Consider the following 14151-nt stretch of genomic DNA (forward strand, 5'->3'; position numbering starts at 1 on the left):
TGTTCATGGGCTCATAATTTAGTCAGAGCAGATGAAATTCCATGCGAATAAAATTGCAATTTGACCAAAAAAGCTGTAATAGTCAGTGGGAAAAAAAGTGGTGAAATTTAAACAATGAAATAAAAAAAGTTAATATCAGAACATTCACCCATTTTCGAATCCGCTTCTCCTCACAAGGGTCGCTGGGCGTGCTGGAGCCTATCCCAGCTGTCTTTGGGCACTAGGCGGGGGACACCCTGAACTGGTTGGCAGCCAATCGCAGGGCACACATAGAAAAACAACCCTCTGCGTTCATAGTCACGCCTAGTGACAATTTAGAGTGTTCCATTAACCTGCCATGCATGTTTTTGGAATGTGGGCGGAAACCGGAGTATCCGGAGAAAACTCACGCAGGTACGGGGAGAACATGCAAACTCCACACAGAAAGGCCCGGTCATGACGAATATTGTCAATTATGAGTTTTTCCTTAACTTTCAATGTTCGCATTTCACTTTCTTGTTTTTTTACTTATTTTCAGTGTGTCCCTTATTGTCCACTTTCATGCACATCAACACATTTCAAAGGGAATAATACCGTGTTACATTTTTTTTTTTTTTTTTTTTTGCAGGGGGCGGGCAATGATTGTATCAAGCTGCAGTCATGTCATTTGTAATCTGCCAAACTGGCTTTAGAAGTGGGCCTATATTTTTTTTGGAATGCGCACTCTAAATATGACACAGTGTGGCAATCGCATTCACAAGAAGCTAAGCGTAGAGAGAAAAGTGTTAAATGTGTGTTAAATAACCTCTCAGGCATTACATGAGTGCAGTCTTGATCTCAGTTGAAGTGCTGTTTAAATTGTTGAAGTCAATGAATAAAAGCCTAATTAGAGCAGATGGGGTTGCACCAGTGTTGACATGACCTCTTGTCTTCTTCTTAAAAATAATTGCCATCTAATTTATGCTTGAATTTCACTCACTGCAATTGATGTTTTATGCAGCATCCGTGTGAGCGTCTGTGAGATTATTTGAATAAAGTCAAAATCTTGGTCGTGGCTGGTGTATTTGTGTGTTTGCAAACGGTGTAGCATCAAGTTTCACCATCACGAGTTTTTTTGTTGATGCTCAGCACTGAGATTTTGTCCACAGGAAGTAGTGATGTATAAGGAAACAACTACCTTTGCCTTTAAAAAAAAAACAAAAAAAAAACAGCTAGCTTGATGCTAACAAGCAATGCAAACCACCATAAAGGCGCTAATGAATAGCATCAATATGGCGCTGTGAATTCAGAACTTCTGATTAATAAAAAAAAAAAAATCCGAATGAATAAAACTGCAGTACTACTCTTTTTGTAACAGTGGCAACGTAAGATGGCTGTCGTCTGATTTTAGCCACAAGGCGCCAATTTGGTATTCCATTCATATATAGTGAGTGCCAAGGACTCATCTTCCCACGGCCACATGACCAAATCCAAAAAACAGGTGAGCTGTGATTGCTCGTTACCTGAGCAACTGTGATGTCATTTTCAGTCGACAGCAAGTGGCAGAATGGCCGCCGTCCGAGATGAACAAAAATGGGTGGATTTTTGCTTCTTAGTACATATCCCAAAACGCAGCTTAAGACCTCTGCGTCTGAATGTACAGCATCTTGTGTACTTTTTTTTACGTAGCAAAACAACTATGCTAAAAGTCACGAAACATTGACCAGATGGACGTTTATCCAGAAATTTTGCGAGGAAGAGGAAGTAGCGTGATTAAAACCGAGAAATTGGCTCCCGCCCCATTGGGTGATACGCCTTCATTCTTCAGGACACCCATAAGTAAACTCCCTTTCTGGAGCCCCGCCAATACCATTTAGAAAACATTTGACAGCGTCTTATTTGAGCAGGCGGAAACAGACATCCGTTGTCGAGGTCCCTCTTTGGAGCCGTTTGTCCTTCTCCGCTGCCTCACCCACCCGACAGGAATGTGGCTCCACACCTGAGCGGAGGCCAAAAGAGTAACAGGCTACATCGACACTTGGAGGCTGCTGGTGTCGCCATGGACTGTTGCCTGGCACTTTGCCTGAGCCCCGAAGAGGCCGAGAGGCGCAGGATCAACTTGGCCATTGAGAGGCAACTGGAACATGACAAGAAACAGAACCAACGGTCCATCAAACTCCTCTTTCTGGGTGAGACTTTGCCTTCAACGTCGTAAAATTGTAATTTGGATTAGATTTAGTTTAATATTTTCGAATTAAAGAAAGCAATTTGGTTTGTTTTCCCATTAAAAATGGTCGCCCAAAACGTATTTTTTCCCTGTAAAATGACAAATGCATAAAAATATTTCGCAATCCGTGCATCTGTTTAATACATGGCATTGCGATTCGGTCCGATATGGTCTGGCTGAGTTTTAGAGGGTAGGATGCCATGAGTTTCTTGTCATTTTACCTCATGAATGAACTTAGGCAAGTAATATCTCTTCAATAAAAGACGATTTTATTCGTTTCGCCACAGATTTTAAACGGGAATAATTCCATTCTGTTATATGTGATGCGCTCAAATCTTTTCAATGAAAACCAATTCCCCGATTCAAATAGTTTCTTTTATGTTACACCCAAATATTGTGAGCATAACAATGCTGCAATGTAATGTATTTTCTTTTTTGGTGGAGTTTCAAATGAAAAACCAAGTTGTTTATTGACAAAAAAAAATCCACTTTAAATAAATATTTGTAAATAAAGACAATTGCATCACATAACAATCTTGAGATATAATGCATGTGTTTTTGCAGTGCAAAGTATCTTGTACAAATATTCCCATTTTAAATGATCAGCACAAAAATATCTGGCGATGGAAGCATTGTCACTGTGCAATGAAAAGAACGTATCCTCAAATTTTGTTACATTCTTTTCTTTTTCAGATTAAAAAAAAAAGTTTTCAATGTTTGTCTTTCCAGATTATAAACCAAGCATATCAATTCTGTGATAAAATTCTAGTAATCCCTTAGTTTTTACCTTCACTTTCATTTTGGTTGTTTTCTCAAATAAATATTGTAAGACTGACAATCCAAGTACATAAATACAAGGAATGTTGATGTCCAATGAAAATCATGTATCCCCACTTTGTGTCTTTTGGGATGTTTTGGGGATTCATCGTCATTGTTTTTCAGATAACCCCCACTCCCCTACAAAAATCATAAAACTTTTTTTTACAACCCCATGAAAGGACCTCCTTCTGTCTGTGTGTTTCGGTTTCCAAACAGTCTTATCCAGTTTGTGCTGTTTCTCACAGAGAAAGAATCTTTGTTTCATTATCTCGGCTAATTAATGAGTTTTGAAAGTGATGCATGAGTCAAACTGTCATTCAGCACATTGTATGTTACAAAAAAAAAAAGTTTTATGATGGTTGGGGTTGATTTATTTTTTCAAATAGCTTTGTTCTTGCCTTCCAGGGACAGCGGAGAGCGGCAAGAGCACTTTTCTCAAGCAGATCCGTATCCTCCATGGCAACGGCTACACAGAAACCCAACGGATGACCTTCATTCGCTTGGTGTGCCAGAACATTATCACTGCCATCCAGCACCTCATCGAAGCCATGAAGGTCCTCCGCGTGGACTTTGAGGACGCCAGAAATCTTGTGAGTGAACTCCGCCGCGCTAATTGCGAACCGTACCTTGCTCTTCGGCATTCCATTCTAGTGTGCTGTCATAGTAGCGCGTCTCATTTGGGATTGCATTGGAATTGGGATGACCATGCTAACATACAGCAAGCCTGCATACCGAAAGCACGGAGGCAGATTGAGGAAGACTTGGTGCATTTTCTGCACTGTGAAAAGATCCGCTCCATAGTTTGGTCCGTAACATGTCAGAGAATAGGCAAAAATGTTGATCATTGTTTTCCAAAGCAGATGTTTGCTGATGCCATAGCAACCTGGCAAGGAAAAGTGCTAAGGATTCTGGTGCGATATCTAATCAGAAGAGGTAAACGCTAACAATTAACATGCTAAGATAGCAAGCAACCTGAGTCGAAAAAAAAGTAACAAGGTACTTGGATGAAGATTTGACTTCGGGCCCATGAGTCGGGTACCATTTCTAATTAGACCTAGGGCGTGTTCAGAAATTCAGTCTGACGCGCTAACTCGACTCTCAAGACTGCCAATGTTCTGGGAGGCAGCACTAAAATGCGAATGTGGCAACAATTGTTTTGATAGCAACATAACAAAAACAAGAAAGTTTAAAAAAAAATAGCTGACAGATTAGGATTTGACATCATGCCTTATATTCAGGTACCACTTCTAATAAGCATTGCTCATATGCTAAGCTAATAGTAGCCGTCTCTTATGGGTGTTCTAGGACCTGGCGGAGCGCCTGAGCCAAGTGGAGTCCGAAAGGGTGGAAAGGTTGGAGGGGTGGCAGGTGAAGGCCGTCAAGATGTTGTGGAGCGATCGCGGCCTTCAGCGTTGCTACGAACGAAGACGCGAATTCCAGTTGTCCGATTCGGCAAAATAGTACGTTGTTTGTTCTTTTTTTTTTTTAAATCTGCTCTTATGTGATAAAAGCAAAATAACACAACATATTGATCCCACGGTGTTACAGTTACTTCAGCGACATCGACCGAATCACCGCCCCGGGTTACATCCCTAATTTGCAGGATATCTTGAGAGTCCGCGTCCCCACCACTGGCATAATTGAGTACCCGTTTAGTGTAAAGGATGTTGTCTTCAGGTTAAGTATGACACTGCAGTTTTTTTTGTTGTTTTTGTTTGTTTTTGTTTTTTGGACCCACACATTTTGCAATCATTTTTCTGTCCCATGAAAAAAGATTGATATTAACTTTGACAAAGAAGCGTTTTTGTACTCAGGTTGCTATCTTTGTATATCTTACCATACCACCTGTGAGAATATTAGTATTTATGGCATTTCGCTTTTGCCAGCTTGCTAAATATTACCATGTGAGGTTTTTTTTTTTTTTTTGAGTCTACAAAAAGTACAGGACCAATTACAAAATAAATAAATACAAAACTTAAAAAAAAGTTAATTGATAGACATATTACGTTCACAAGACGAAAGAAAAGTCGAAGAAACCGTTTGAACATGAGATGCTGATTGGTGTGTAGGATGGTGGATGTGGGCGGTCAGCGTGCTGAAAGGAGGAAGTGGATCCACTGCATGGACAATGTCATGTCCATCATCTTCCTGGCCGCCCTCAACGAGTACGACAGCGTCATGCTTGAGAACCCCATGAAAGTAATCTTCAAACCTCCCCCTTTTTTTTTGGGCCTTTTTGGTTTTGTTACAATTTGATCTGCATATTTTGTCGCCCGTGGATTCGAAATTGGATGGATGGATGGATGCATATTTTGTCTTTGTTATTGTGTTTCTTACTCGGTGTCTTCTCTCTCGGCCCGCCAGAATCGGTTGGAAGAGAGCCTGGCTTTGTTTGAGATCATCGTCAAGTACCCGTGGTTTAAGAAGACCTCATTCATCCTTTTCCTGAACAAGAAAGACCTTCTGGAGGAGAAAGTCCTGTATTCGGACGTGGCCACCTACTTCCCTCAGTACCGGGGTACGTACTCCCGCTCTTTTGCCTTCCTCTTCAACACTTTTTTTTTTTCCCCGCATGCCAATGACAACTTTCAAGTCCTACCCACTTCTGTATTCAAAGTCATTCCAAAAGCTTGACAAACATTACCGTGAACATAGCTGTGTTCTGTCATGCGCGTCATCATCCAAAGAAATTGAAAGCAAACAAATAGCACTGTCTGGAAATAGCAGATCTTCACACGTGAACAGGCAAGACTTGTTATTGTCATGTTGTTCAAGTTAAGTTTTTTTTTTTTATGACCCGATACACCCACTTACGCCACCAGGGCCTCGGCAAGATGCCAAACACGCCCGTGAATTCTTCCTGGAACTTTACAAGGCTTTGCACAAGGGCCACGAGAGGCCTATGTACAAGCACTACACCTGCGCCACCGACACCAACAACGCTAAAAATGTCTTCAACGACGTCAAGAACACCGTCTTCATAGAGTTCATTACCTTCAATCCGCTTTAGCCATGTTTTGGCCCGGAAGGTACTTTATGTCATGTTGACGTTTGAAGCCAGCCCATTTAAAAAAAAGGGGAAAGTACTGCACGTTTTCTTACTTTTTTTGGGGAGGGGGTGGGGGGGCGGTGGGTTTATTTTTTATTTTTGCTGATGTTGGTGCGACATTATCAAAACTGGTTCGGCAAAAGTCATCAATGTTGAATTGCGACCAACCTGGCTGGACTTGTGGCTGTGGGAGGAGTAAGTGCAAAAGCGACCGATGTGACAGACAAATGATCCTGCTGCAGCTGTCAGTCACAATGTTCTTATTTTAAGCGTAAAGGGACCAAAAACCGATTAAGTTATTTTATTCATTGTATTTTTGTTACATTTATCGCTTACCTGAATTTTATCCTGCCACGTATCAGAAATGGCCTAAAAAAATCTGTATCGGACGGGCCTTAGAAAAATATCAATGATGTCCTCTACTGCTATTGTTGACGTCAACTCAACTATTACCAAATTAGTGTTGCCCTTAAAAAAAAAAAAGCTGGTTATGCAAACTGCGAGTCAACAGTAAAAATGTCTGGACCTGTTTGCTGCGCTTCAGTTTTTATTTCGCAAAGCCCCCAATTCCAATGAAGTTGTGATGTTGTGTAAAACATAAATTAAAACAGAGTACAATGATTTGAAAATCATTTTCTACCTGTATGCAGTTGAATACACCATAATTAAATTATATCATGTTTCAACTGATAAACTTTACTGAGTTTATTTATTTATTCTTCTTCAAATGTTCACTCACTTTGTATTTGATGCCTGCAACATATTCCCCAAAATCTGGGTGAGGAGGGCATGTTTACCACAGACTTACATCACCTTTCTTTTTTAACAACGCCCAAGAAGCGATTGGGAACCGCAGGCACTAATTGTCAAGGTGCTCATTTTTCAGCCAACAGTGTGGAATTGATTGCGGCATCGAGAAGTAAGGCCAAAGGGAGTGCACAAATTGGCTCTTTGCGACTTGGCTGTTGATTCGAAGTCTCATTGAGGTCAAATGTAGCCGCAGTACCTAGCGTGAGGTTAAGCTACTGTTTAACCGGAGGATGCTCCGGCGGCGCATCACACTGAAGGTGTGGTGACAACCTTTGTACCAAGCAGACACGACTCCACATCCTGCGCAGCCGAAGAACTGCAGCGACCCGGTAAGTGAAAGCACACATTGCAAATTGTCGAAGAAAGAAACATGCAACAATTGGACCCACTGGTGCAAACCTTTTCGAACAGCACATTTTTGTCAAACATGTCACCTTTGAATCATAATGGCCCTAAAAGTTGAAAAGGTTCTGACTGATTGAAGTGCAACCGCTCAGGACAAAGAACTGTGCCAGATTTTACTTTTTATTACTCTATATATAATATATATATATATAGATAGATATATATATTTTGTTGTTCTACTTGTTCCTTTCATAACTTTGCTGCTGTGTATTGGGAATTTCTCCATTGCGAGACTAATAAAGGTTTTCTTATCTTATCTTATCTTATATATATATATATATATATATATAAAATTTAAAAAAATATTTTACAAGTAGCCAGCACTTTTGAAACAACGTGACCATTTCACTACATGGGTTCTTTATTGATTTTCACTCATGGTGAACATGTGTGCCGAATTCCGTGTCAATCCTACACAGCGGTGCTCAATGCTCATATTTGCAAGCAGCAAGAACCAAAATAGCGAACTATCTGATAATTTATTTTTTATTCACTCATGAGTTATGTCTCACAGTGCAGAGGTGTCAGGTCCAATTCCGGCTCTGGCCTTCCTTTGGGGAGTTTGCATGGTCTCCCCCGTGCCTGCTTGGGTTTTCTCCGGGTACTCCGGTTTCTACCCACATTCCAAAAAAAAATGCATGGCAGGTTAATGGAACACTCCAAATTGTCCCTTGAGATTGTGAGAGCGAGTGGTTCTTTGTTTATGTGTGCCCTGCGATTGGCTGGCAACCAGTTCAGAGTGTTCCCTGCCTACTGCCCGAAGACAGCCGGGATTGGCTCCAGCACGCCCACAATGGAGCCCTAATGATTTAAAAAGAAAAAAAAAACAGCAATACCAAAGCTCCTGTCAGCCACACACAAACACATCCTGCCTTTCCAGTTAGGCGCGCTGCCTTGGGGAGGGGGATGGGGTGATGGTGGGCTGTTCTCGGAGCAGGTGGTCGCCCTTATTTGGGCACAGCCCCACTCACGTGACCAGAAAATGGCGGAAGCCACCGGGCGCATGCGAGCCCAGCATCTCCCGAGGTGGAGGAAGAGGAGGAGGCTGGGAGCAGGAAGTAGGCGACGGGAGCTGCTTCTTCTTCCCGGCAGCGGTGAGTCGATGGCAAAATGAGGGAATCAAAATGGGGATGCGATGGGGGAGAAACGGCAACTCAGCATCCTCCATTCAGGATGCTCACTCCTTGCATCTTGTTTCTCCATCTTTACAGCACCGCTCGGATTTTGACTGTTTGTAGCCATAGCAGGAAGTAGCATATTTCCATTCGATGTTTTATTGATTACGTATGTGTTATTTGCATGCCTGTGATCGTGCGGTCCTTTCACCCGAGGCGACGGATGTGGGGGTTGTTGTGACGTAATAAGTCCTCGCGTTCGCACGGCAGCGTGAGCTCCATTTGAAATCTTATTTTGTTGATTGCTGTGTGAAATTTGTGTGATTAAGGTTTGGTATTTTTGTTGTTTCGAGGTCCTCCTGGCGTCACAGATCAAAATGAACTCAGAGGGCAGCGACAGTCGACCTGGTAAGTGCGGATTCGAAAACATATTTCAAATGTTACATATTAATAATGGTCAGCACTCAGGAGTGCATCCGTTTTTTGATATTTTTTAGTTTGTTTTTTGTGGACCCTATCCTCACACGTTCACCGATCATCATTTTGTGCTCTTCATGAAATCCCCTAACACGCCACAAGATTGTACATTTCTGGATCCCTCCAACAAAATCAGCATCGACTATTTTCGCTGTTGTTTCAGTGCCGCCCACCTCGTTGCCCCTCCAAGGAGGCGGCACCCAGCGGAAGAAACTGTCGGCCCCCCGCATCAGCCTCTCGCTGGACCAGAGCGAGGACGACTTGGGCGAGACGCCTGACGACCTTGACATCAACGTCGATGACCTCGACACTCCGGACGAGGGTGATTACCTGGACTACACGGACCACGAGATGGACTGGGACGGTAGGTCGGACGGAAATCTGACGGAAATCCGACAGTTGTGACACTTTGACGTGTTTTCAGATCCAAAAGCGGAGAGCCGGGGTCGTACGACGAGTGAGTCGTCCGAACCCATCCCGACGTACGGCGCCGAGGACGAGCGTCAGGACGTCAAGCTGTGGCGGACGGTGGTCATAGGCGAGCAAGAGCATCGCATCAACATGAAGATCATCGAGCCCTACATGCGAGTCATCTCCCACGGAGGTCCATCATCCAAAATATGAACACGGAATTTTGTCCACATGCAATAGCGTTGTCGTTTGTCGAAAAAAAAAAAAATCAAGATAACTCTAAAATCGCACTACTTTTTAAGTATACAATACAGATAGGCTCTGTATAGCCTAGAAGTGTGTAATTATATTTAGAACAAAAACCAAACAAACCAAAAAAAAGACTTCATTTTTTGCTGAACTTTAAACGTGTTTGTTCATCTTTGCGCAAAAAAAAAAAAAAAAACATGCATAAATGAGCTATGCGCTCTGCGTGCGCTTTGTATATTTCCACAGAGGAAGGAATATTCCACAACAAATAATGACATTAACTCCTTTTTCTTATGTTTAAAAAAAAAAATCAATTTAGGGTATTACGGCAATGGCGTGAATGCCATCATCGTGTTTGCCGCTTGTTTCCTGCCAGACAGTGACCGAGACGACTACCACGACATCATGGAGAACCTTTTCCTGTGAGTGCACGACCAACATTTCCACTGCGGCGTTGCGTTTTTGTATCAAGCGTACACTTCTCTATTACTACCGAAACCACATCACCGATAATCACTCTCAGAACTATCACTACTATTTACACTGTGACCACTATGATAACACGACATAATAGTTAGCAATAGCATTGCCAATTAGCCCGTGCGCAAATGTGAGCTAGTTAAAAGATGGTCAATCGACGCCCGTCCATTTGTAGCATGCCACCGACAGGACTGTCATGAAAAATTAAGTAAATCTACATTCAGAAAAAAAAAAGAAAATGAGCGGACGCTGCTTGCTGAGTTTTTCCCCTCGCGGCTAACAAACAGTTCCACGCTCGCACCTTTCTTCTCTCCGCGCGGCGTCACTTAACACCGGACGACAGCTATCCTGCCAGAAGGAAGTCGGGGAAATAAATAAAGCGTGCAACCAAATAAGTCGAGCTAGGTCGCTAATGTCCACGAGCACAGTTTAGGGAGTTAGCGTGTGGCTTCATACACGTTTTGACACACGCCCGGCAAAATGGACACTCCGTGCCTTTTGATTTTGTTTCGTGAGTGTGGTAGGAGTTGGCGTAATAGTGCGCTTCCTATTCCGCCAACACCTACCACACAAACACTTCGCATTTTAGCATTGTGTGTGTGTGTTCAGCTACGTGATTAGCACTTTGGAGCTGATGGTGGCAGAGGACTACATGATCGTGTACCTCAACGGGGCCACGCCCCACAGAAGAATGCCCGGCCTGGGTTGGCTGAAGAAGTGCTACCAGATGATTGACAGAAGGTGAACTTTTCAACGCCTTTGAAGGTCAGGTTGGAAAGAAAAACGCTAACGTGTGCTTTGTCGTCACTCAGGCTCAGGAAGAACTTGAAGTCGTTCATCATCCTACATCCGTCGTGGTTTATCAGGACCATCCTGGCCATCACGAAGCCATTCATCAGGTACGCAGCGTTATCCCTGATGTTGTCGTATTGTTCATTGAAGTGTCTTTGACGATAGGATCTTTGCTTTTGTTGTTGTATTTGTTTTGCAAATCATTTGACTTGAGAGTTGTCTTTTGATGTTGTTGGTTTTGTTTGGTTTTGATTTGAAGCACTGAGCTTGAGTGATCTCTTGGCAGTTTTGTTTGGGTGAGGTGTCTTTGAAGTTTTTTTTTTGAGGACTTAACTTTTGTTGCGTGTTACTGATGTTGCAGAATTGCACAAGGCTTTGAAATGTTGGTGTCTTTAATGTGCAGTTTGTTTGTTGGAGGCTTTTTACCTTTAGAGGTATCTTTGATGTTTCCCCTTTTTTATATTTTGTTAACAGTTGGCTGTGACGTCGCCATTCTGTTTTAGTAAACGATATCGTTCTTTAGTTTGCGCAAACGATTGAACTTCTGAGGTATCTTGTCCACCACGGCTTTGCACTTGAAAGGTGTTCATTTGTTTTGTTCGAGTCATGAAACTTGGAGGTGTCTTTGATGCTGTCTGTTGTCTTGCACGTGTCGTGTTGACGCCCGCGACGCCGTATCGCAGCACCAAATTCAGCAGCAAAATCAAGTATGTGAGCAGCTTGGACGAACTGCAGGAGCTCATCCCCATGGACAGTGTCCACATCCCAGAGTGCATCATTAGGTGAGAACTTCACAGGCACGCCCATGCGCGCTCAAACGCACAAATCACCCTCACCAGAACCCCAACCATAGATGTGATCTTCCATTCATCTTTTCACCTTCCAGACTGGACCAAGAACTCAAAGAAGCCGGAGAGAATTCCAAGTGAGTAACACACAACCACTACCACTTCATCAAATGTTTTGAGACAATTCCTCAAAAGTCTTAAAAAAAAGGTTATTATATTGAAAAAAAAGACATACCGTAGTGAAAAAAACCCATTACTAGTTAGTTAGTTCTACTACTGTGCTGAATTATCTCACTTGTGGGGACCAAGAGTGTGCCGGTGCTAATCTCAGCAAACAACTTGCGCGGCGTCCGGCGTTGCGAAGATGCGGTGGTTTACCGGCTGATGTACGACGGCGCTAACAAAAGCAAACGAGGCATCTCTTTGCCTTCTTGTACGATTTACGGCCGCAAATAAAAATTTGCGGCTGATGAATCACGCCGGAGAAAATCCCGGCCTCCATAAATCACCAGTCGCGCTCTGCTGGAAAGAGAAGCACTCCATTATGTTTTGTGTCTTTCATTGCAGAGTGAATAGTTTTCTGCTGGGAACTGAGCCAACACGGTCAGTGTGCGCGCGAGTGAGAATGTGTTGCGGGTCACCCTGTGTTTATGTGAGAGCATGCATGAGTGTGCGTGGCGGACGAGCGATGTTTTGTGTGGTTGTGTGTGTCGCCAAATTAGAGAGGGGAGCGTCTGCGCATGAGAGCGAATGTATCAAAATGTGGGTGTGTGATAGAGAGCACGCAAGGGATGGCATGTGTGTGAGGGTCTGTGTGTCCATGTTGTGTTTGCGTGTGTGTGTGTGTGTGTGCATTCTTTTATGTAACACTCAATTTGTGTTCCCAGCAGAGAAAACGAGGCAGGTGCCAGCGCTCCTTAAACTTGGAAGTCAACGTGGGTGTGTGTGGGTGTGGGTGTGGGTGTGTGTACTTCTTCTTATGACACCACAACTTGGATGAGTTGGACTGGTACACGTACACAGCAAGCGGTCACCGGTGAGCGCGCGCGCCGCGGGTGCGCGCATGCAGTGATGTCATCCACTTGTGCACAAGACAGGAAGTGAAGCAATAATAATGTCCCACTACTCCCACATATCAGTATTTCAGAGTAAGACGTGTGCTTTCAGAGTAAAAAGGCTTAAGGTGTGCTCCACCACTGTCACAAGTGGACTTGAATGCGTGATGGTTGGCGCATGCTGGACACTTCATTGGGTACACGTGACCAGCCTAATAATGGCGTCAATTTGATCATAAATATCAGTAATGTTTTATCATTAAAAAATGGTGCAGTATATTTAAAAAAAAACTTTTAGCACAGAATATTAAAAATAAAAAATAAAAATACATGAGTAGAAAGTTTCCAATATTTTATTTTAAAAAATCAATTGCTTTTATTTTTAAAAATATCAGAGCTGTCTGTACTATTATGGTTGTCTCATTTAGCCACAGATCCAAAATACTAGAACCAAAATATTAGAAGCAAAATCCATCCATTTTTAATAAATACCTGTCGTACCCACTGATGTGTCCGTCCTGTTAGAGATGATTTTAGCTTCACAAAGTCAATCAATAATAACAACTAGCACGTCCTAATGACGAGTGGTCACGTAAAGACAAATCAAATCTTGATGACGAATAAGCACAACCTGTCTTATGAACGTGCGTGCGTATGCGTGTGTGTTTGTGTGTGCGCGTGCCTTTTGTGCATAGCCGTGCATGTAGCCTTCGAGTCACACAAATGCACTTGTAGTTCAATAAACCATAGACTCGTGTCTGAGCGATGGCTTCCGTCTGATTCTTTGTCAGCACGTACGCTCCCGTGGCTTTCACTTCGAACTTTCCTGAAGTGGAGCGAGTCCGCGCCAGTTCTATTTATCAAAACTGGAAGTTAGACCACAGACGGGGAACTTGAATGATGGGGGAGGAGGAGGGTGTCACAATTTTTCATCTGTGCTACCAGGGGGGACCACGCAACATACTTCCTAACCAGATGTATGAAGGGGAATTAAATAAATATGGACAAAATATGTGCCCGAAACATTTTTAGATCATACATTTTTTACTGCATGTACAGAAGATCCACTATTCCAATGCAAACAGCAAAATAACCACAAACTATCTTCCCCCCCCAGTGCAAGAAAAATTACCATTCAAGGATGGCACAAAACTGCTGAACTTCAAATCAACATTAAGCGCAGGAACTCATTTTGTACATTTCTTCACAAAAATCATCTCACTCAAGAATGTTATTATTGAGGTACTATTATTGTTCTGCATATTCCAAATCCACCCCCCAAAAATCTAGGGCATGTTTGCCATCTAGTGGTGATTGGTGATATTACAACTTAAACCCTGCATGAAATCCATTGGGGTTTTTCTTTTTAATCAAGGGGTCACTCAAACTGTGGCCTCCAAACTACCAGTTGCCCATCTCTGAGTTAAACCATTATTCATCTGAAAGATATACTTTGTGCTTCAAGTTTTGCAGCTTCAGTGTTTCACCGACATCGTGGACAGCGGCTCTCCCCATC

General features: G+C 42.8%; 2 protein-coding genes across 5 annotated transcripts; both read left to right on the plus strand.

Moving 5' to 3' along the window:
* The first annotated feature begins 1609 nt into the window (after positions 1-1609).
* Positions 1610-6080, plus strand: LOC109527927 (guanine nucleotide-binding protein subunit alpha-11-like). Of its 2 annotated transcripts, none has more exons than XM_019890137.1 (7): positions 1610-2147; positions 3410-3594; positions 4310-4464; positions 4553-4681; positions 5074-5203; positions 5459-5522; positions 5827-6080. In XM_019890137.1, the coding sequence occupies exons 1-7, from the start codon at positions 2018-2020 to the stop codon at positions 6012-6014; spliced, it is 981 nt and encodes a 326-aa protein (XP_019745696.1). In that variant the 5' UTR covers positions 1610-2017; the 3' UTR covers positions 6015-6080. The 2 variants fall into 2 exon arrangements, with proteins under 2 accessions (XP_019745696.1, XP_019745695.1); XM_019890136.1 differs by having other exon boundaries at positions 1612-2147; positions 5369-5522.
* A 2011-nt stretch (positions 6081-8091) lies between these two features.
* prune2 (prune homolog 2 with BCH domain) lies at positions 8092-13397 on the plus strand. 3 transcript variants are annotated; one of them, XM_019890131.1, is made up of 11 exons: positions 8092-8362; positions 8737-8791; positions 9024-9224; positions 9285-9464; positions 9840-9942; positions 10610-10741; positions 10813-10899; positions 11476-11574; positions 11679-11717; positions 12148-12183; positions 12468-13397. In XM_019890131.1, the coding sequence occupies exons 1-11, from the start codon at positions 8183-8185 to the stop codon at positions 12499-12501; spliced, it is 1146 nt and encodes a 381-aa protein (XP_019745690.1). In that variant the 5' UTR covers positions 8092-8182; the 3' UTR covers positions 12502-13397. The 3 variants fall into 3 exon arrangements, with proteins under 3 accessions (XP_019745690.1, XP_019745691.1, XP_019745692.1); XM_019890132.1 differs by having other exon boundaries at positions 12471-13397; XM_019890133.1 differs by lacking the exon at positions 8092-8362 and adding an exon at positions 8371-8498.
* The last annotated feature ends 754 nt before the right edge of the window (positions 13398-14151 follow it).

The sequence above is a fragment of the Hippocampus comes genome, unplaced genomic scaffold (genome assembly GCF_001891065.2).
Source record: "Hippocampus comes isolate QL1 unplaced genomic scaffold, H_comes_QL1_v1.1 scaffold185, whole genome shotgun sequence".
NCBI classification, from domain to species: Eukaryota; Metazoa; Chordata; class Actinopteri; order Syngnathiformes; family Syngnathidae; genus Hippocampus; species Hippocampus comes.

Excerpts from the sequence above, each read along its gene's own strand:
- LOC109527927 (XM_019890136.1), top strand. The coding sequence starts at position 2,018 with ATGGACTGTTGCCTGGCACTTTGCCTGAGCCCCGAAGAGGCCGAGAGG. Across the intron at positions 4,465-4,552 it reads TTGTCCGATTCGGCAAAATA|TTACTTCAGCGACATCGACC; the intron begins GTACGTTGTTTG and ends ACGGTGTTACAG. Across the intron at positions 4,682-5,073 it reads GTAAAGGATGTTGTCTTCAG|GATGGTGGATGTGGGCGGTC; the intron begins GTTAAGTATGAC and ends ATTGGTGTGTAG.
- prune2 (XM_019890131.1), top strand. The coding sequence starts at position 8,183 with ATGGTGGGCTGTTCTCGGAGCAGGTGGTCGCCCTTATTTGGGCACAGC. Across the intron at positions 8,363-8,736 it reads GCTTCTTCTTCCCGGCAGCG|GTCCTCCTGGCGTCACAGAT; the intron begins GTGAGTCGATGG and ends TGTTGTTTCGAG. Across the intron at positions 10,900-11,475 it reads ATCACGAAGCCATTCATCAG|CACCAAATTCAGCAGCAAAA; the intron begins GTACGCAGCGTT and ends GCCGTATCGCAG.